Source organism: Micromys minutus (assembly GCF_963924665.1).
Source record: "Micromys minutus genome assembly, chromosome: 5".
NCBI lineage: Eukaryota > Metazoa > Chordata > Mammalia > Rodentia > Muridae > Micromys > Micromys minutus.
The window spans coordinates 68,842,341-68,866,293 of record NC_137974.1 but is presented as its reverse complement, the minus strand read 5'-3'; the positions used below and the strand labels follow the sequence as shown (position 1 = coordinate 68,866,293).

Here is a 23,953-nt window from a genome sequence, read left to right as displayed (position 1 = left end):
CAGATAAGAACACATACTATTTACTATTCTCCTCATTGCTATGGAAATGAAACTACACAAGAGTTATGAAACCTTTGAAATAGTTCCCGTTGCTAGGAAACCACTTTCTTGGTCCCTGTGCGTTCTTCTCATCTCTGTCTCTGGCTGTGCCAGACTCTAAGACAATCTTACGGCTTGGTGTCAGATGGGGGAAAATAACAAGATTGTGCTACAAAATAATCTACAATAAAACCCTGCCGCTAAATAGAAGGAAGAAAAAAAAAAAGCTTAACATGTGAGGCCTTTATAGACGGTCTGTGTCCTGTCTGTGTGTACATCCTGTGGCTATCCCAGGATATTATCCTATCTGATATTAGTGTCAGAGCCTCGGTTCTCTCTTCTCTCTCCCAAGCTCTGGCAAGAAGGCCAGGCTGCACCAAACGAGTCTTCAAATATTCATTCAACCCTGTGAAGCAATTTTTCAGAAAAATCTTTAAAATGAACATGGATTGTTTGTTCCCTCTCCCCCTCCCCTTTCCTCCCCCCTCTCTCCCTCCCTCCCTCTCCCCTCCCCTTTCCTCCCCCCTCTCTCCCTCCCTCCCTCTCCCCCTCTCCTCCCTCCCTCCTCCCCCCTCCTTTCCTCCCTCTCTCTCTCCTTCCCTCTCTCCCTCTCTCTCTCCTTCCCTCCCTCCCTCTCCCCCTCGCCTCCCCTCCCTCCCTTCCTCCTCCCTCTCTCTCCTTCCCTCCCTCCCTCTCCCCCTCGCCTCCCCTCCCTCCCTCCCTTCTCCCTCTCTCTCCTTCCCTCCCTCCCTCTCTCTCTCCTTCCCTCCCTCCCTCTCCTCTCCTTCCCTCTAGTTAGAGCATTTGGTGGCCTTAGTTACAGTAACTTCCTTCAAACAGTATTTGAAAAAAAAAATGGTAAATGAATTTTAAAGTGTTACTAAGTAGCCACATATGGAGAGGGTCAGGGCTTTATTGAAACACTTGGCTTGGAAGGCAGTCACTCAGCACATGGATTAGGAGACAACCGAGAAGCATGGCACTTTCCTGCTTCTCCGGCTGAATGGCAAATACCAAAAGAAAATCATTTAACGATTTCATTGTTTTGCTTTGTTTCTAGCAAAACAAAGCATGTGCCTCAAAGTAAGAGAATGACAAGAAGTGACAAAATAAGCCTTGGCAGGAAGCACGGACTGGACACAGCTTGGGACAACATGCTGTTGGTCTCACAGCATTTCCCCAGGCACTGCCATCTCGCCCCACTCTGCATTCAGCTTCTTAGGCAAGGAAGTCTAAATCTTGCAGCTTCTAGGTTAGGCTGTCCCAGGCTGTCACAATTCCGATTATACGCGGAACATCCGCATCCTTCTCAGTCTTCATCCGTATGACTGTCCAGAAGCACAAGAGGTTAACGAGGCTGTTGAAATCTGACAAAGGAGAAAGCTTCTGCGAATGAGTTTAGACACAGGGAACCTAACACTTGATACACTGCCATGCCTTCGAGGGAGCATCCAACTGTGATTTCAATCCATGTGTGTGTTCCAAAGATTCCTTCAGTCGAATTTTCCTTCCACTTGCCCCCTGACTCTGGGGATCAACATCAAACTGCAGTGAGCCATCACTGGCAGTGGCCAGTGAGCAGAGGCCTCTGCACAGAGACAACCCGACAGGCAGCCCCCACTTCCCTCCTCCTAAGTCCTCAAGATCTCACCTTCCAGCTCTGTGATACTAGTACAGGGGGCCAATGTCTTGACTAAAGGGATAAGATGGAAACATGTCTAGTTAATTCCTTTTTTAAATGCCTTTTGTTGTTGTTGCTTCGGTTCGTTCTTTGGCTCGAACAAGTTCAGTCTCTGTTAGGCAAATTTGAAAAGATAGAAGCAGCATGGTATCCAGGAACGAGGAGGACTTTCAGGGCGAGAAACATGGTTCGAGCTTCAAGTCTGTCGTCTGTCACGATAATGTTGGGCAAGTTTCACGTAGAGGCGTGAGCTTGCTCTACTGAGCATCTTTGCAAGCCTGTCTGCCTCAAAGGCCATGGTGCCAGGCTGGAATGAGATGCCTCCCGTGAAGGTGTGAGGCCCACTGTCTAGCGTATGATTCCCTTTTTCCTCCTCACATTTGCACACCAAAGGAATGCTGCTATATATTTTCAGACCTTGCATTTGAAAGATCATCTAAAGAGGTTTCTGGCTGCCCCAAAGAGAGACATAAAAAAAAAAAAAAAAAAAAAAAAAACTAATTTGAAGGTCAAAGCATAGGAATTTCAGGTAGGAATTGGTAGATTCCCCCAGCGTCAGAGAAACCAGGTAAAAGTCCATCAGGGTTGGAATCTGAGAATGCACTCTGTCCTTTCATTGCATAGTGGACAACAAACTTTCCTGTTTGTTTCTTTGTTTCTTCTTTTGTTTCATTTTACCAGGACAAATTCCAGTAATAGTTTTTAAATGTCAAGTCCTTTGTGTTACTTCTGTCCACTGCATAGTTTTTATAAAACTGAGACTTACTCATTCATTAATGATTAAATACAAAATAGAATATTATATTAAAAAGCATTTGTGCCATTTGTTCAAAAGTGAAACAACAGACTTAACAGATATAAAACTTAAAAAAACACAGCACACACATACACACACACACACACACACACAAAGCCCTTCTTCCCCCTAGAAATAATAACAAATAAATACAAGTTTAAAACATGTGTATTCCTGACTTAAAATGATCTTGGAAGTTCACAAGAATTCATGCAGAGTATCTTGAGGCAACACTGTCTTATTTCTTAAGAGGCGAAGATTTGGTCTAAGCAGATGAGCAGCTAAATTGAGAGCCTGATTCAAACACAAGTCTTCCCTGTGAGGCTTCTGGGATTTGTAACACAGCCGATGGTGCTGGGTGCTCCTCCCCTGCAACTTCTAAATCTGGCTTGGACTTTGCACAGTGACTCTCTGCCAGCTGTCTCTGGAGTGAAGACCAATTGAGAAGCCCTCGGCTTGCGGCTGCTGAGAAACTCTGAAGGCTGCAACCCCTGAGGGTGGAGACAGGAGGAAGACATGCATTCCCCTGCAAACTGTTATGAACACTTCACATTCAGGAGAAAGACGTACTCCTTTCTAGGCACTTTTCTCCAAAGTAATATTTTTATTGATTATTTGAGAAGTTCATAACACTCATACTCACTTCCCGTTCCTTTCAGGTTCTTTCCCCACCCTTGTGGACCCCCTCCCAAAAATGAAGAATGCACTCACACACTCATGCACACAAGCATTTTGTGTTTCTCATATACTCACTTAAGCATGGTCAAACTCCCAGGAGCCAGCCCCTTCAAGGAAACTGAGTGCTTCCCCATTTGCACCCCAACCAGAAACCCCTCCCCCAATTGTGGAGGGTGGAACTTTAGCATCTCTACCATGCCTTTATCACAACCATCTTTGATAGTTTCCTTTCCAGGCTGTTACTCTTTTGAGGAGTTTTCAGGGAAGACCTGGACATCCTTCTTTCTCGCCTGTGGTTCTCCCATCATTGGTGCCACTGCAGAAGGAACAGCCCCCAGCTGTGCTTGAATCTTAAATAGACACAGCACACTCATAGCCATCCCTACTTTCTTCACGTTGTCTCTCTTTTTCTAAATTTCACTTCAGACCATCCGACTTCCGTAAAGTCCCCTCCATATTTTAAAGTCAGTCCTGGCTTAATCATCACTTGGAATGACAGACCTATTTCAGAATATTTCAGGGAGAAGACGTTTTATAACCTAGATACCGAGTGTGACATAATTAATGTTAAATATTTCATCGTCCCCCACCCCGACAGATTCATTTTAAAAATTGGGTTTACTAGCTTCCAAAGAGGTTTTGAAATGTTAATTTCACAGGAGCTCAGATTTGTAATGATAATATGTAATAATAAGCCTTAGATAAGACTGTTAAGTAAGAAGTTAGCTCTTCATAAATAGGAAACCAAGGACATTTACGGCCCACCCTTGTAAATATAACATTGGCATAGGAAATTCAGAGGACTTTAATTTTAGCATGACATAGAATGGCCTATTTATTTTTTCTTTTTGCTCATTATTTTTAGGTTTCTATAGAAGTGGAATTTTAAACATTTTTTTATTTTTTTGTGGGTATAACTTACATTATTTCACCAAGGATAAAAGCATTTGTTTACCTGCTAGAAAATTCAATTATCAAAATGATTGCACGTGACTGGAACCTTGTCCAGATACTGTCTTCCCTTAAGCCCCTCTGTAGTAAGGATATGAGCCCTGTGCTTCTTGTCTCATTTCCTTCCACAGCGCTGAGCAAATATTTAATGCCAATTCATTTAGATGGCCTCAGTGTGGTCTCAGATTAAAAAAAAAAAAGGAAATAAAGCATTTGGAATCTAATGAAATTTCCCTGGAAATCCTTAGGAATGAGAGCTCTCCACTAAAAAATGTCTCAGAATCTAATTCTTTAAAACCTGAAAATGACCTTAAACACAGTGGAAAATGTGCATGCTTTTCTTTCTTTCACTTCCTTTGAAATACATTGACTAATAAAGCTGATGTCACTCTCCAGGGTAGACATGCCCTTAGCCCACTGTCGCATTTGGAAGTTTTTCAGTTAAAGTATTGATTTTTGTTGTGTGTCTAGGTGAATGTTTTGAAAAATAGAGATTTCTTTCATATCCCTTTCAATCTACCAGACAATGATTTGGAAGAGAAATTTACAGATTCTGCTTTTTCATACTTTAATGTCAGCCAGAAAATCTTTGACAACTATTTGGCAGTAACTTCAAAATAAAGAAGACTTAGGAAGGATCAGTGAAGTTGGTGCACACACCTCTATCCCTTTTGAGGGAGATAAGAAATAGTTCATTCTAGAGCCAAATATACCAGACCAGGGCACAGGAATGCATATTTATGTCAGCTGAAATCGCATGTTCCAACATTGTAACGCATGGCTGGCATTTTTATCATAACATAATACAGTTATAAATCCAAGCACCTCTCAACTAGAAACGTCAAGAAGACAGTGGCAGTGAAACATAGAAGCCCCTGATACAGCTAACATGGGGGGGGACTTCATTCCCACCATAGTGTTCTGTGTTTTATATACTGGTCTTTAGAAATAGCTTTGAAGGGAATCTTTGCACCCAAAATACAATGTTCCTAATGCACTATTTATCTTCCTTCATAAATTATTCTTTAATTGTTACCTTGTTAAAAAAAAAAAACAGATTTTTGGCATAAGCCTGTTTCTCTGACAATGCCTTATAGAGTGGTTTTTTTTTTTTTCTTTTTAAAGAAAACAATAATTACTTTCGTTAATTCAGACTTGTGAATAAGCGAAAAATAATGGGAACCTGGCAAACACTGAACTTGTGGCCAAATTGCTATTGTCATTGTGTCATTGTATAACGCACAATGGCTTCTTGATCTTAAAAGAAGTTTCCCAACCACATTTAGGCTGAAAGAGCCATTTGCTGTATCCAGGACTTGTCGGCTTCACTGAGAGAAATTGGATGATTTAGTTCTCCTGTTCATCTGGGTCTTCGGAAAAGGAATCAGAATAGATTTCAGTGCAGCTGGACATCATTGTGTTGAGCCAAAGAAATTTATCTGGAAACTGATCATTTTTTGGAAGAATCTGAGATTAGCAATATTAGTGTTGTAGAATAAAAGTGATCAGAAGGCACCTGCTCTCACTCCCACATCACAGAAAATGACTGTACCACAAGGCAGAGAACCTTAGGGAGAAGGTATGGGAGCAGATTTCACTAATGGACTGGCAGGGTAGTCTGTGGCAGCAAACACTTGGGTCCATATCCCAGATCCCAATTTTGCAATTTGGGGAGAGCATTGACTCAAAACTGGGGAGTTGGGAGGCAAAAAACAAAACAAAACAAAATAGCAACAACAAAACAAGCTAATGGACTCGGGTCCTGATCCGTTCTGTTCTGTTTTGTTTATGTTTCCTTGTTTCTTGGCCAACATATCTGTTAATAAGAATCTCAAATCCAAAGTGAGACAGGAGATCATAGAGCTGTGCTTTTCAAAGGAAAAGGTCCACACCTGCTTAACCTGCCATTTCTATAACAATACTTCCATATAGGAAAAACACAACAGCAATATTTCTTAATAACAATATAACAGGTTGTTGTAGATAAGGCGACTATGAAATAATGAAGTCAGAAGAAGGATTAAAAAAATGCCCTGTCCATTGATGTTGGATAAGTAGCCACCTGCAAACAAATTCATCAAGAACTTATGAGAGACCTAAGGGACCACAGGAAGTAGCATTTGCTCTTAGTCTCTGTTGAGATATTGAAGTACAACAATGGGCGTAGTATTCTTAGAAGTCTCTTGTGCTGTGTTCATGCTGCATCCAGAACCTTTTAAGGAAGTGTGACTTATCTAAAGAGACTTGATCTCTCCCAAGTCAGTCATCCAGGAATGAGAGATTTACTTTCTCTTCTTTTTCTGCCTGTTCTTATGTCTGGGGACCTAGACTTGAAGGAAGAAAGGGGAATAACCCTTCCCAAAGTGTCTTATATAAGTCAGAAAGGGAAAAAAAATATCCTAAATCAATTCTAGTCAGAAGATCATTTGGTGATTCCATTGTCTGAAATGTTAAAATCTGTTCTGAATCTCACACACTAGTTCATCCTCATGAATATCATACACATGGTTAATAACAAGGGGAGGAGAAGAAACACCCTCTGGTAAGATGCCGGAAATGGCTATCATGTTCTCTAAAGAGGTTCAACACTACCGGTAGATGACTGCAAGAGAAACATACCCTGGCCAGAGAGCAAAGCCATCTACACCTGTATTTGTATTAAGAAATAAGCAATGTCAGGCACAGTGGTGTAGGCTTTAATTCCACACTTGGGGAGGCTGAAGTGTAAGTGGATCTCTATAAACTCGAGGCCAACCTGATCGACATAACCAATTTCAGGCTAGCCAAAGATAGAAAGCAAGGTTCTAGCTCAACAGCAAACAAGTTGGAATATAGGAAACAAAGTGAGTCTTCTACAGTAGCCGCAAAGGTAACATTCTCTCGTAAGCAGTGGCCAATATGGACAGCATCTAGTTATTATTGAGAAAGAAGGGAAAAGTAATGTTTTCTTTTCCTCCCCACAGGTTCAAGATGCATTTAGATGCCGCTTGAGAAATTGCCAGGATCCAATCAATGCTGATTCTTCAAGTTCTTTTCCGAATGGACATGCTCAAATCATGGTGAGACTTTATTTTCCTTCTGGTTGATGATTAAGTCGTGGTTTCTCAAGAATATATAGAATGAACTCTTTGTCAATAAAATTCTGTGAAGTCACAATCCTCTTTAGTCTAAGACTAATACTTTGGAAGCTGGAGAGATTATGTAGTGCTTAAAAGTCCTCATTGCCTTTTCAAAAAACTGAAGCTGGTTTTCAGCACCTACATACACAGCTCCATAGCTCATGATTACTGGTAACAATCACTCCAAAGAACTGATGCCCTTTTCTGGCCTCCAGGTCTACATGCATGCCCGGACACACACACACACACACACACACACACACACACACACACACACACACACAGGGGCAGGGGGAGGAAGGGAGAGAAGGAGGGAGGGAGAAAGAGAGGGGAGAAGAGAAAACAAACCTTTAAAATAATTAAAAACTTGGTATTTTGATGTCCAATGAATGTTCTTCCTGGATTGCCTTTGAATCAAGGGTCTGCTGTTGGCGCTTTGGGAGTTTAGAATAGTGTGTCATACAACAGTGAAGAGTATTTTCACCTAGTCTAGAATTCAGTATAATGATTTTTACACAGAATCACTATGGACTTTCACATCTAGTGTTTTTTTGTTATGTTTGTGTGTGTGTGTGTGTGTGTGTGTGTGTGTGTGTGTGTGTGCATGTGTTGTGTTTTTTTTCTTTTTCTCTCTTTTTTATTAATTTTTAAGAGTGGCATAAAACAGGTTTAATAATGCTCCCTAACTTAGCTCGGACTTATTTGAATATTAGAGTCCCACAGAGGAGCTGCAACTCAGATTAGTTGAATATGTGATATGTACGAGTTAGCTCAGGTAATGGTGGTTCCCCCATATAACCTAAAGAAGGCACTAGGGGTCTAAAACATAAGGAAAGGGCACCTCTCAAATGACAGGTCCAGACTGTACATGAAGCCAGAGTAACACTGGAGTCATGGCTCCTATATAAATACACTGTCAAACTTTAAAAATAAGATCAAATTACAGTCATCAAAACAGACATGGGAATCAGAGTTGATACGCATGCCTGAAATGCCAGCACTGTGTGGCTGGGACAAGAGGGACCCCAGCTCAAGAGCACACCCTGAATTGTACAGTATAAACCCATCTCAAAACAAAACAGAACATCAGCCAGCCAAACAACATCAACAGAACTGCAGAGGAATGAGTTTTCTTTAGATTAGCTGAAGTAGTGTCATCATTATTTTGGACTAAAAAGTATAAAAATATGGCTAAGCAACATGTTAGCAGCTAAAGAATGAGACATAATAACAATTTCCTCTTAAAAATATCAGATAGCCCTAAAAGTATCCATTTAAGGTATTGATGGTGGGCTGAGCTGATACTGCAGCAGGAAAAGGCACTGGCTGCGCAAACCTAGTAACCTGGGACCCATTTTAACTCAGAAGGAGAGAACCAGCCCTGCAGTTGACCTCTGACCTCCACATGTGTGCTGCAGCTTGTATGTCTGTATATAAGAAAAACAACAATACAATTTAAAGTTAACATTAAGAGGGACAGATATCTGATTCGCAGAAGTTGTTTATAACAAGCTAACTTGATTTTACCATTAAAAAGAAAAAAAGATGATTTGCTTAAAATAAGAATTTGGGTGAAAGTGAAACTAGCCTTCAGAAGATTCTCAGCTATAGGAATAGCTGTTAGTTAACCAATCAGCTTTGATATCAGCACCAGAGAGTCTCTGGTCACACTCTCACACTCTGGGCAATGTGATTCTGTAGAACTGTGACACTAGAAAGGTGGTATCATAGGATATCGTGTCACAGGTAGCACGTTGACACTGGAAGCATAAAATACAAAACTCAACGACATTTATTTAAGGGTTTTTCTAATAGCATACCTTCTGGTTGCTTTATTAAAGTTAGGCTATTGCTCTAAAATTATGATTTTCTTCTGTTTTGTTTTTGCAGTACGTGACTAGAGCTCTGGCCGAGACCCTACATGGCATATGAAAACTTAGCCACTGAGTTGCAACCTCAATTCTTTTTCTTGAGACATTTTTTCCCCATGTAGCTGAAGCTAGCCTCACCATACAATCAAAGATGACCTTGAACTTGAGCTTCTTCTTTCCACCAGCCCAAGTGCTAGTGCTAGACTACAAATGCAGTGCTGGAGAGGGAACTCAGGGCCTCAGGCAAGCTAGGCAAACACTCATCCACGACCTTTACACCTTTGAGACTGAGCCTGGTCTCAGGGACCTTGATATCATTTCTGAGCTCAGATAAGCCTTAGGTATGTAATCTTGCTTCATCTTCCTAAGCAGCAAGATTTACAATGGCAACCACCAGTCCCAGCTAAAATTCTATCATTTCATATGGGAAATGATGTTATCATATCAAAACCATGTCATTTTCCATGTGCTTTGTAGACCATTTTATCTCTAGGAAAGTCTGATTACTCCCTGAGAATATTCTTTTGCTCAAAACAATAAATAGGACTAGCCGTAACTCTATAAGCTTCAGGTAATTTGAATACTAAAACAATTTGAGGTCTTCATTAAATGATAAATCTGTGCCTTATTATTTCTTGTTACAGACAGACTTTGAAAAGGATGTAGACATTGCTTGCCGATCAGGTAAGAATGCATTGATCTTTAAGATATAATTTGTAGAGATGCAAAATTATTTTTATTTAAAAAACACACTGTGTTTTGTGCATTCCACTCATGGGGGTGACTAGTGGCATCTTCCAGTAGGACTCACTCTAATATCAGGGATCTATCTAGAGAGGGGAGAGAGAAGGAATGAATGATGAAAAGAAAGAAAGGATGAGTTATTGAGAGCACCATAGCAGCAGAAAGCACTAAACATGCCTCAAACTTCCACCTATATAAATAAGGTTAGTTGTAAGGCAAGTCACTGTAGCCTCTCATATATACACTATATCATCTGAGTATCCAAATATTTAAAATCAAGTATCATTTTGCTCAATCTGGGAGTCATTTTTTATTTCTCCGGGGTTATTTTTTTATTATTGATTTATTTTTGCTTCTAGATTTAACAGCATTGGATCATCATTCATTTCTAGTAGCATCTTCTAGGCCTAGTGCTGAAGAGAGCTGCCAATTTGTCCATAAAGTTAAATTATAGTACACACATATCTACATACCCATCCAGCTTTCTTCACTGTTGGCCAGCTACTTGTGTTGCTGTGGTCTAGATTCATATCTGATTCACATTTCAATGTAAGCATCAACTTTTCATCTAAAACCCCTCAGATGCTTTATAGGTGCTGTCAAGGAGACATCTAAGATTATGTAAAAAGTTAGGCTTCTGGTACGTTTCCCCTGGCGGGGGGTGGTAATAAACCTTCGCATTGATCTCTGTTAGCTGTCATCTTGAATTCTTTCAGGATAACATCCATTTGAGATTGTATAGCCACTAAATGTTTGAATAAAATCTCCTCTCAATATACGAACTGTCTGTAAAGGAGTTAAATGTGATGACAAATATTATAGAACCTGATGGGTTGAGAAAGCCACCCACCCCCCACCTTTCAGTCTCACCAATGTGTTGCTTTCAGATTTGACTCAGAGCCATTAAAATCTGTGCAAATGTCAGATCATATTTCTTTCCATAATCACAAGCACATGAGAGACTAATCTTGTATTCTTAAATTCAATCAAAGCACTCTAGGTGGGGCACGGTCACAGTTGTTGTAAGCTAGCAGCTATGACTTGGCAAATCATAGTGGGCTTGTGAGAAGAGCATGAATTATCTTTTTCTGTAGGAAAAAAAAAAAAAGACCCAACAAAATTTTGCCAAGACATAATCTTGCTAGTGTTTAGTTTTATGAACCGGACTGTTCAACAGATAGCTAGCAAAATAATTTCCTTCAGCTTATCCATGCACTGTGATTTCTAAAATTTACAAGTCATGGCACAAGTGTCCCCATTTATAGAATATAATTTGGCTGTGTTGGGAGGCTTGAACTTATCTTAATAGGTATCTGTTTAACTCCTTATCATCTAGCCTCAATTTAGCTTGCCTCTCTTTATGTACCCCTAAGAATTCTTTTATTATTATTAATCATTCTATTAGTTTACATCTCAAATGATATCCCAGTCTCCCTTTATTCCCATTATTAACCTCCCTTTTGCATGATAGCCCACTTCCTGAGTTATTCCTCCACCAACCCCCATTCCACATCTGCCCTCCCCCTTCCCCTTTGCCTGAGTGTTTCCCCATTCCCCCACACTTTCCAACCCCACCACTCCTGCATCCACCTACACTGGGGTGCCAGACCTTCCCAGGACCAAGGGGCCTCCTCTCCCATTGCTGTCAGTGAAGGCCATCCTCTACTACATATGTATCTGGAGCCATGAATCACCCCAGGTACACTCCTTGTTTGGTGGTCTAGACTCTGGGAGAACTGGGTGGTCAGGCCAGCCTATGTTGTTCTTCCAATGGAATTGCAATCTCCCTGTGCTCCAGAGTCCTTTGCCTAGCTCTCCAACCAGGTTTCCTGAGCTGTCTGATGGTTGGGTTTCAAGCATACACTTCTGTATTGGTTAGTTGCTGACCTCCTGGGGAATGTCCACACTAGATTCCTGTCAGCAAGTGCCTCTTGACCACAGGAACAGTGTTGGGTTTGGTATCTGCAGACACAATTGATCTCCAGGTGGGGCAGTCCCTGGTTGGCCCTTTCTTCAGTCTCTGTTCCATTTTTCTCCCTGTTCTTTCTTTGGTCAGGAACATTATTTTGGTTTGAAACTTTGAGATGTTTAGGTGGCCCCATCCCTTGACTAGGGACCGTGCCTATCTACTGGAAGTGGTTTCAACAGGTTCTATCTACCCTTTCTCTGCTCAGTTCACCTAAAGTCATCCCCATTGGGTCCTGAGAGCCTCACATCCCTATGGTTTCTGGGACCCACCGGTGGCTATTTTTAGTTCCTCATGCCCCCTGCTATATATATTTGTTCAATTTCCTGACCCTCTGTAACTCTCTCATATCTCCTACAATTCCTGATACTGTCCCCCTTATGTCCCCCCCTCCTCTCTCTCTACCAGGTCCCCTTCTCCCTCTACCTCCCACATTCATCCTGTTCCTTGCTCCATGCAAGACTGAAGCACCCGACCCATGGTCTTCCTTTCTTTCATGCTCCTTATGGTCTGTGGGTTGTATCATTGACATTGCAAGCTTTGGGGGTAATATCCACTTATCAGTGAGTACATACTATGTGAGTTCTTTTGTGTCTGGATTACCTAACTCAGAATTAAAATTTCTAGTTCCATCCACTTGTCTGTGGATTTCATGAAATCATTTATTTTTAATAGCTAAGTAGTACTCCATTGTGTACATGTCCCACATTTTCCATACCCATTCTTCTGTTGAGGGACATCTGGGTTCTTTCCAGCTTCTGGCTATTATAAATGAGGTCGCTATAAACGTGGTGGAGCATGTGTCCTTGTTATATGTTGGAACATCTTTTGGGTATATGCTCAGGAGTAGTATAGCTGGTTCCTAAGGCAGGACTATTTACAATTTTCTCAGGAACCACCACATAATTTTCAAAGTGGTTTTACCAGTTTGCAGTCCCACCATCAATAGATGAATGTTCCTCTTTCTCCACATCCTTGCCAGCATCTGCTGTCACCAGAATTTGTGATCTTAACCATTCTGATTAGTGTGAGGTGGAATATCTGGGTTGTTTTGATTTGCATTTCCCTGATGACTAAGGATGTTGAGCATTTCTTCAAGTACTTCTCATTCATTTGATTCCCCAGTGATAATTCTCTGTTTAGCACTGTATAGGGTTGTTTGGCACTCTGGAGTCTACTTTCTTGAGTTCTTTGTATATGTTAGATATTAGCCCTTTATTGGATATAGGGTTAGTAAAGATCTTTTACCATTTTGTCTTATTGACAGTGTCTTTTGCTTTATAGAAGCTTTGTAATTTTATGAAGTCCCATTTGTCAATTGTTGATTTTAAAGCATAAGCTATTGATGTTCTTTCTGTTCAAGAAATTTCCCCCATGTGCCCAAGTATTCAAGGCTTTCCCACACTTTTTCTTCTATTAAACTCGGTGTATTTCTTCACTTTCTCTTCTATTAAACTCACTGTATCGGGATTTATGTAAAGGTCCTTGATCCACTTAGACTTGAGCTTTGTACACGGAGATAAAAATGGATCAATTAGCATTCTTCTACATGCAGACTGCCAGTTGAGCCAGTACCATTTGTTTCAAGTGCTGTCTTTTTTTCTACTAGATGGTTTTAGCTTCTTTGTCAGTGATCAAGTGATCATGGGTACATGTGGTTTTATCTGGGTCTTCAGTTCTAATCCATTGATCGACCTGCCTAGCTCTGTACCAATACTATACAGTTTTTAATCATGATTGTTCTATAATACAGCTTGAGGTCATAGATGGTGATTCTTCCAGAAGTTCTTTTATTGTTGAAAATAGTTTTTTGCTATTCTAGGTTTTTATGATATTCGAAATAAGTTTGCTTTTTCTAACTCTATGAAGAATTAATTGGAATTTTATTGAAGATTCTATTGAATCTGTAGGTTGCCATTGGTAAAAAGCCAATTTTACTATATTAATTCTGCCAATCTATGAGCATGGAAGATTTTTCCATCTTCTGAGATCTTCTTTGATTACTTTCTTTAGGGATTTAAAGTTATTGTTACAGATATTTTGGTTGCTTGATTATAGTCACACCAAGACATTTTATATTATTTGTGACTATTATGATGGTTGTTGTTTCCCTACTTTCTTTCTCATTCCTTTTATCATTTGAGTAGAGGAAGGCTACTGACTGTTTAATTTTACATCTAACCACTTTGATGAAGTTGTTTATCAGGTTTAGGAGTTCTCTGATAGAATTTTTGAGTTTACTTATGAATACTATTGTATCATCTATGATATGATATCTTGAGAGCTCTTAACAAGGAAGAATGAGAACACTTTTGTCTTTTTCTTAGTAGCCATTAATACCAAACTAATGTGTATCAAGATAAGCAGTGTCAGCTTCACCTAGTAATTCCTAGAAATGCAGTTTTGAAGACCCATCTAGATCTTCTAGGTCAGAAACTGAGGTGTTAGAACACAGGAACCAGGGTTGTTAGGAGACATTCAGATTACTCTGTTGTATAGCACGGGCTGAAAAAACTTCATGTCAGATCTTCTCAGAGCTGCAGTTCTTAACCCTTCTGCAAGCACAATGCTGTCGTTTGATAGACTGCTCCCATTTTCCAAGTCTGTGCTGGCATCTTGGGGGTAAGCCTTTTAAACACAGAACAGTACCTATGCATTATTCAGAAACAATTTACAGTATTTTTATTATTCTGTTTTCATTTCGGCTAATATGCTTTTTAGTTGAGCTGGTCAGCAGCTTTCTTCAGAGTTTCTGCAAGAGATTTCCACATGCATCGAAATGTACTGAACTTTAAAGTCTCAGTTCACGGGCTCTGAGCAGTCAGTCTGTTATGTACTTTGGAACTGCTTCTGGAGATGCTGAAGAACACATCTGCTTAGTTATTCAGACTGCTTTCTGTGCGGCTTGCTTTTCATTTCCATTGTGCCTTTCACAACTTGATTGATTTCTTGCAAACGTACTGTTGCAACATTGATGCCATGTGTAGGAGGTTCACAGTCAAGGGTTGTTCATATTTTAAGCAAAGCAAAGAAACAGGATGTCTCTCACATACTGTTGACACTGCTTCATAAAAAAAATTACATTTCCAAATATTTAATATACACAGATTATATTGGGAAAAAGATGAATGTATCTTGCATCCAGATTACAAAACAAATATTCACTACCAAGGCTTCCTTTGAAGTGTATAATCTATTAATAAAAGTGTGAAAATGTTTGTCCATCCCTAATATAACACAATAGGTTCTTGTCATGTGTCTTTAAGCTTTAGTGCTATTAATTTTTGATCAATTTTTGTGTAAAGATAGGAGCTAAAACTGTTCTGAGAATTCGGGAGTGCTTTTATTTCAACTCTTATTAAACTGGTTAACAAATTTACCCTTTAATGTTTCATTTATAAGTATTTTTGACAATTGTATTACTGCTCTCTTATTATCTTAAGAAGTTTAGGTTTTATTTTGTTGTTGTTTTTGTTTTTACAAAGTATAGTTAGCCAAGACTACCAGAGTCTCCCAAGTGCTGAGATTACATATGGCCACCATGCCAGATCTTGACATAATACCTTAAAGCATAAACTCTTTTATTTCTTAACGTAGAATAACATAAAATATAAAAAATCTATAGCCACCTTGTGGATTCATGAAAACCTATATATGAATATTTAACATGATATATGGTATTGCAAACAGAGGCAATAGTACAGCATATCTAGAGATGAAAAGGATTGTATGAGTGGTTCATGCTTTGGAATATTTTAAAAGCAAAATTTCTTCATAGTAGCAAAATATATTCATAATTTTCTGTTTTCCAACTTCTGTGATGATTCACAATTTTATTGTGAATTTTGAAAAATGATTACATTAATTAATAAGCAAAATTTAGCCTGCCCAAAATGTTTTTGTGCTTCCAAAAGCAAATGTTTTACAGTTACCTACTTATGGTGAAAGTTTCTGTTTTAAAAAATTGGTTCTTTTAATTATTTACATTTCAAATGTTATCCCTTTACCCAATTTCCCCTCTATAAACCTCTTATCTCATTCCCCTTAACCCTGTTTCTGCAAGAATGCTTGCCCACCCACTCCTGCCTCACTGCCCTAGCATTCCTCTACACTGGGGCATTAAAAGGTCTTCCCTCTCACTGATGCCAAATAAGGTCCCTTCAGTCCCTTCAGTTCTTCCCCTATCTTCTCTATTGAGGTCCCTGTGATCAGTCAGTGGTTGGCTGTGAGCATCTGCATCTGTATTTGTCAGGCTCTGGCAGAGCCTCTCAGGAAACAGCTATATCAGGTTACTGTCAGCATGCACTTCTTGGCATCAGCAATAGTGTCTGGGTTTGGTGTCTGCATGTGGGATGGATCTCCAGGTGGGACAGTCTCTGCATGGCCTTTTCTTCAGTCTCTGTTTCCCTTTTTGTCCCTGTATTTGCTTTAGACAGGAGCAATTCTGGGTTAAATTTTTGGTGATTGATACTGTAGTTGCTTTGATTTGTGGGCAAAGTGGTCATCTTGCCCCAGTTCTGTTTTGAGACAGGATCTCACTATATAATGTTGACTGTCTTGAAACTCACTATGTATAATTCACAGAGATCTGTCTGTCTCTGCCTCCCAAATGCTGGGATCAATGGTGTATGCCACCACACCCAGATCTGAACGAGCTCTTTTAATGAACAAAACTTCTAGAAAAGTTCAGGAGAAAAAGGCCTTAATAAAAGTAGCAAATTTGTGTAAACGAAATCTGTATTTTAATGAAAATGCTTTGTGGTAGACCAATGGAAGAATCTCCTCTGATAATCTACCCTATCCCTGAAAATTAATTCAGAACTTTTTACAGGACAGGACATTGAAATTTTAGGAAGCTAGTTAATCAGCTTTCAGATGTGCTTTATCTATGGTCTACTCATGATCTATGGTACCATCAATAACAATTCAATAATCCAGACCATGAACAAACAAGTAAATTGTTTAAAGGTTACTTTTCTTTTGCTTTATTCGAGGAACGTTTAGTAGACATATAATATCATATAAGACAAACAATATCAGATAATGATAAAAATAATGACTTTCCTTTTATTCACCACCATGCAGTGCTTCATAAGGATATTGGTCCCTGCAGAGCAGCAACAATAACAGGAACACTCTCCAGGATCTCTCTAAATGATGATGAGGAAGAAAAGGGGACTAACCCTGAAGGGCTAAGCTACTCAACATTGCCTGGAAATGTCATTTCCAAAGTCATCATTCAACAGCCCACAGGCCTACACATGCCCATGAGTATGAATGAGCTGAGCAATCCATGTCTGAAAAAAGAGAACACTGAACTGCGGAGAACTGTGTACTTATGCACGGATGACAATTTGAGAGGGGCTGACATGGACATCGTCCACCCTCAAGAACGGATGATGGAAAGTGACTACATTGTGATGCCTAGAAGTTCTGTTAGCACCCAGCCGTCAATGAAGGAGGAAAACAAAATGAATATCGGCATGGAAACCTTACCGCATGAAAGGCTATTACACTACAAAGTAAATCCTGAATTCAATATGAATCCCCCTGTAATGGACCAGTTTAATATGAACTTAGATCAGCACCTTGCACCCCAGGAACATATGCAGAATTTACCCTTTGAGCCGCGTACAGCTGTGAAGAATTTCATGGCCTCTGAGTTGGATGATAATGCAGGACTGTCAAGGAGCGAAACTGGATCAACAATATCAATGAGTTCTCTAGAGGTGAGTCAGAGATGTTAACGCGGTCCTTGATATTTGGAAGACATACATGCCAGTTCACATGATATTGGTATTAGAGAAGATTGATTTTAGTCTTGGCTGAGTTTCTAATGTTACATGTCAATATTCTGGACAGAAAAAAATTCTACTATCACATTTGAGTCTGCTGGTTTATTAAAAGGATACCAGTGTGTTTAAAGTGATAACAATCATTTCTTGTCCTCTCATAGTGGAACTCATCTGGAACATTCATAAAGACAATAGAGCATATCCTATTGAGGTTTTGCTAAAATGACAGGACATTGTAAAATATAAAACAATATATCTTTTCTTTTAAACTTTATTTTAAAAAACAAAGAACAAAGATAAAAGAAAAAAATTTTAAACATTTTTTATAAATGTATGCAAATACATTTTTGTCAGTGCTTGCTTTTTTTTCTTTTTTTTTTTTTTTAAGGTTTGATACTCTGCATTAAGGTCTTACTTGTTACAATGGGCAAAAAGTACATGTAAAACAGGACATCTTGATCATGTTACAGACTCAAGAATAGATCTAAATCTTTTATAATCTATTAATATGAAGTTGAAATGTTTCTGCAAGTTGTACTACTACACTTTTATAAACAAATTACTTTCATGTTACATCAATATTATTCAGAATTAATGTGTTATTCTTAATCCTATAGGGTGGTGACCATGAAAAGTATTGGTCTCTAGTGATTAAGTACTCAAACTATATAATCTAAGTATACTGAGACTCAGGACTAAGCCAAACACCACCTTTTGGCCTTTATGAGGCCATCAGCAGTAACAATGCAAACTACTCTCATCTTTTTTATCTCAGTGAAGTAGAGAATTAGTAACAATTATCATCCTCATTCCTACTTTAATAGGATTGCAGAAGTAGCATCAAGAAGTATATCTGATTTTCTATTGCCATTATCCGTTAACCTAGTACTATTTTGTGTATATCCTATATCTTGAAGTCTTGCTATAAATCCTCTACCAAGATATATAGTCTCTATAAAAAACCCACATGTATTCTTATTTTTTTACTTATCATATATACTTTCAATTATGTTAATGTGTCATATAAATACTGTGTAAGTCACTTTATAGAACAACCATTGTAGTTGGCCACTTTTCCATCATAGTTATTCTGATAATGTGTGTTTTAAGGTACAAACATACCCAAAGGCAATAGCCCCTGCAGATTTCTCAAAGCCATGTCTTTCACTCTATCCAAATCAAAATGGATAATGAATGTATATAATTCTAGTTTTCTCAAGTAGAACAAGAAAACTCTAGACCAAAACCATAATACAAACAGACACCAGAAAGAAAAGGTCTTAAGTTTTGGATCAGTCTCAACCAGAAGTAGGTTACCACACAAACCCATGTAAGAATTACTTTCAGAGTCAAAGAGGTATATAGGAACAGCAAATTAAATTCTACTCTAGAGTAGTGGGCATTTTTCTGGATGAAAGAATCCATTTTTCTTAACATTGCTACTGCTACCTCAATCCTAATTCATAGATATTAATGTATCTATTACAATAATGACCACATAAAATATTCATATAAAATTGAAAAGAATTATAAGAGGATTGAATATTATATATATATATATATATATACATATTTATATATATGAGTAGAGTATCAAAAGTAATAATAAAAATCTGAGACCTTTTTCTGTGTAATGACTATTTTAAAGTTACTACAAAAATTCAAATGGAACTACATTAAAATAATTTGGGTGTTGTGAAAAAGTTTTACATTTAATACCCATAAATCAACTGATATAGCTATTGATCATGTTTTGTGTATTTGCACAACATAGTATATTTTCCATTGGGTCACCTTGTAATTTTTCAAATGTCTATATCCTTAGTTTTAATCATCAGCATCATTTATATGTTATTTTAACCCTTAAAATCATATGTGTATGCATCAGACAAAAGATCTGCATTTTAATAACTTAGAAATACCAAAGCTTATATTTTGAAAAAGAAATTCAGAATTCAAAATTTTTAGTTTCCTATTTATTCTTTAAAAGGGTTTAATAGTAACTGCTTAGGCAACCTTTGGGTAGCAACTGATAGAGAATACATACATACATACATACATACATACATACATACATACATACATACATACATGATAGGTTAGATAATAAAAAATTAGCACTTTTATAGAAATTTTCATTAGCAGATTCTCAAATCACCTTAACAGCATGAATTTATTAATCTTCCCAACACTTAGATAAGTTATTATAATCTTCAAGTAAAAGCATCTGTTCAAGGAGCCGATATCTAAGTAATAAATCCATCTAAGGCTCTGACCCCTTCAAATGAAACAAGAGGTTAACTATGTAGGAACGTGGATCCAGGCAGATAGATACAGCAGATGATAAGCCGTTGCATGGTCTATTTATGGCTAGAATGTGAAGATGGGCCATGAACTTAGGCATTTTTCTCCAAAAGAGATGGTAAGAAGAAAGAGGGAGGTAAACTCTGGTAGTAGATAGCACAGAATCCAATAGTCATGAGAAAACTGCATGCAAGACAGGAGTTGAGGTACATAAAAGAAGAAAGCCAAAGAGACCTGAGTGGGCGAGTGGGTGGAAGCCCTTATTCATGTAAGCAAGAAGCAACAAAGAGAGGGGAAGGCTCCCAACTGCCTCAGTGCCAGCAGAAAAGACTCCAGGCTCCATGGGAGTGTGCTCTGCTAACCCCCAATTATTGGGTGTGAATGTTTAAGACATACATGGAGTTCCTTGGCACAAAAGAGTATCCAGATTTTTTTCCATGCCCATTATTACACTCTGTCTTTATTTCTGTTCCATGGCACTGCCCTTAACTGTGCTTTTTTCCCAGAATGAACCGGGTAAGCAATTCTGAAAATTTTTAGAAGTTGAGTTTTCATAAGTGATCCAGACCAAGATGTTCTGTAATTCCTTAAGGTGAAGATAACATTATCTTCTGCACTTTAAATATTCACCTTCAGATAACAAAATCCGTCAGGTTCATGCTCTATATGGAAATGTAGAAGAAGAAAGAAGGATAAATGATAACCAGAGTGTATCATGATCCTAAGCATGATCCTAAGTTGAACCTTCAGAATGCAGTTCTTTCGATTTACTGTCTTAAGAGTAAAATTTCATTATTGCTTATAAAAAGACAAGTCATTTCTCAAAATGGCAGGGCTGCTACACTCATCAATTCCCAGCACCTGTGGTTGCCCATATAAGACCAATGTGAGAGTCAACATCTTAACATGGAAGCTTTCATAAGTCCTGAGCTATAACTGAGGTGCTATTGAGAGTCGCTGGCTTCTAGAGGAGGGAGAGTCAGGTTTTTTAAGGATGTACCACCTTGTCAGTTGACCCTGGCCCAGTGGTTGGCCCCACCCTTCTGAGTTTATTAGTGGCACAAATTAGTCTCAATGGGCTATTCAACGAGAGAAAAGGATATGAAGTTGAGAGGAAGTGAAGACTGAGGACTTGGGAGGACTTAGAGAGAAAGGTAGAGAGTGAATATGATCAATACACTTTTATGAAAACTTACATGTGTATTATTATCAGTCAACACTGACCGCATTTGCATTGAGTCTGAAACACTGGTATCAGTTGAACAGCTTCTGACTGTGCAGGTCCTACATCTGTTTGGTCAGGACCCATTTTTTATCCACTTGTCCTGATCACTGAGGGTTAGCATGGGTCATGTGTCACTGATTTCTGACTGGATTCAGCCAGCAGGCCTGAGTCTAGGTTTGGCAAGGAGAGGGAAACCAAGGTGATCTTTAGCCTTTATTTCTGCTCCTGATGATAACGGTGCACTGCGTAGCTTCTCAGATTGCCTATCGCTTAAGGAATATGTTGTCCTAATATAATGCAGGAGCAACTTCTGTTGTTCTTCTGCCAAGTCTTGTCTGAGTGTCACCTATCAACAAAACATTTTCAAAATGGAAATAAAAAACTTTATATAGTACTGTATAGCCTTATTTTACTACATACAAAAAGTTTTGTTACTCCAGCACCCCTGATGGCTTCCATACATAAAAGTACCTCCTTATCTGGATAGGCCCTCAGATACATCTCACGGCATTTGTAAGAGGGCAGAGAGATACCTAGGTTCACCTATGACACAGAATACAGAGCACTCGGCATAATGGTTCCCAGAAGTAAAATATTTAGTGGTGATGATGTCACTGTGTAAGTGCCTCCCTCGTGGCTGGCGTGAGGATCAAATTACATGAAAAGCTTTTGAAGACAGTTAGGAGAACTTCAGATAAAAGACTGTGTTAAGATTATATCATTACTATCACACTCTGAATGTCTCTGAAGAAGCTCGAACACTACCAAAGCAATAGTCAGGAATTTACACAGATTGTTATGGCCTCACTTAGGAACTGGGAGCCACCATCACAAACAGAAAACATCTAAAACTGATCGCCTGCAGAAACCACACATCATTTTTTTAAACATATATATTATCTCATGTCACCCTGCCAAAAGGGAAACTTTCTCATCCTTGTAGCTTTCTTTTTATTCCTGGATTAGAGAACCTTATCTTTCATGGAGGCATACAAACAAAATTAGCTCGAATAAAAGCCATTTCAGATAATTAATTATTCCCAGACTCCATTGCCACAGCTATTTTTAATGGATTTGTTATCAAAACTTTCCTCCCTGTGAGTGGGCCCATTGCTCATCTTATAATAGAAACTTTTAATAGCATTCACATTGCTATTCATTAGTCAGTGGGATTCATTACTTGCTGTGAATCTTCTAATGTCTTGTCCAGCTTAATTTTCAGTGACACAAATAATGACATAGTCCCTCTGAGAAATTAGTCCTTATTTTACAAGAGTTGTGTGTAGAAGCCCCTCAGGGCACATAGGCAGTAAGTGGCCCTTTCAGTACCCTGAGCCCATGGCACATTTTCTCATGTTTAAATCACCCTAAAAATTTTTTTTCTTTTATCAGCAAAAGGTATGGTTTCCTCATAAATTGTTTTGATTCTCATAACTGCCAACCTGCCTACTTGGAGTAGTTTTCTTTAGTGTATTCTTAGGTCTGTTGGTTATTCAAATCCCCCAGGTTATTCTTTAAAGCAGTAACAGTAAAACAAAAGTCACATTGGTTTGAATTCTGGGGCTGTCATATGACACTCCCTCAAATAGACACCAATAATTTTTAAGACTGCAAACTCTTTTGGCAGATCCTATGCCAAATTCTAGAGCTATGTAGCTAAATACAATGGGACTAGAGATGTGGAGATGTTGGTACCAAAGAGGAGCCAGACAGAGAGACCATATTAGAGATCAAACGGGCAACCCATAGGTGAATTTAATATGAAAAAGGGGAGTACACACAAAGGAGGGACAGTTCTAAGCCTCTGTCTTGCTGATGAGTTATTAACATTGTGAGGGATGAGAAAGACCATGTAAAGGGGGATATTTGCATATTGAAAGGTGGCATTAAAGCCTAAGGCATAAGCCAGGCAATCCAGGGAATCCTATAGGATAAAGCAGACCTCAGCAGGTCCACATTTAGAAAGAAGGGGGCATAGGAAACAGCCAGCAAAAGAGATTTCAAAAGGAGCTGCAGCAAATGAAAGGAGGGAGAGGAGGGGCAAGAGAAAGCCAGAGCTGATGAGTGCTTTAATGAGGAAGTGATTAACTTTCTACAGCTTCGGAGAGTCCAGCGAGAGGAGGGTGGAAAATTGACCTTGCTGTTTGTCCAAATGGAGCTCATTAGAGGCCTTTGACAAGAATTTTAATGGAGTATGAAGAGCATAATGCAGTTGGGATGAGGACTCAGTGGTGTATTGCAAAACTGAAACTGCATAGGAAAGAAAATGTGCGTCAAGTTAATGCACAGGAAAGGGAAGTATGCTTCTCCTTATCTAGAAGCAAAGGCTATACAGACAGAGTGGTTTATATCTTCACAAAATTTTGTAACATCGCATTGGCTTGTTTTACTTTTATATGTGACATTTTTTTTAAATCCAATTATTTGTAAAAAAAAAAAAAAAAAAAAATCAAGGGGCTTGGCCACTTACTTCATTCTTGTTGTTTAAATATGTGGTCAGATATGATGGGATGGCTCAATCAGGAAAGAGCTTGGGTTGTGGGTATGAGGACTTCATTTCAGCCCCTTGAACCCACAAAGTCAGGCATAGTATCACATGTGTATAACCCCAATACTGGGAAGGTAGAAATAGACAAGTCCCTGCAGCTCACCGGCCAAGCAGAGGAGCGTATTTGGTGAAATCCAGACCATGGAGAAATTCTGTTGCCTCCACACAAACAAACAGACCAAAAGATAGACAGTACCTAAGGGACAACTGAGGTAATCTAGCCTCCACATACATGC

General features: G+C 38.9%; 1 protein-coding gene across 1 annotated transcript in view; it reads left to right on the top strand.

The window, feature by feature from the left end:
- ADGRB3 (adhesion G protein-coupled receptor B3) overlaps window positions 1-23,953 on the top strand; it is a gene marked incomplete at both ends in the record, with an annotated part of 694,930 nt that overhangs the window by 650,610 nt on the left and 20,367 nt on the right. Inside the window, 3 exons of the mRNA XM_080917177.1 lie at window positions 7,109-7,204; window positions 9,780-9,819; window positions 16,931-17,574. Of these exons, the coding sequence (XP_080773303.1) occupies window positions 7,109-7,204; window positions 9,780-9,819; window positions 16,931-17,574 (780 nt within the window). The remainder of the gene's footprint in view (window positions 1-7,108; window positions 7,205-9,779; window positions 9,820-16,930; window positions 17,575-23,953) is intronic.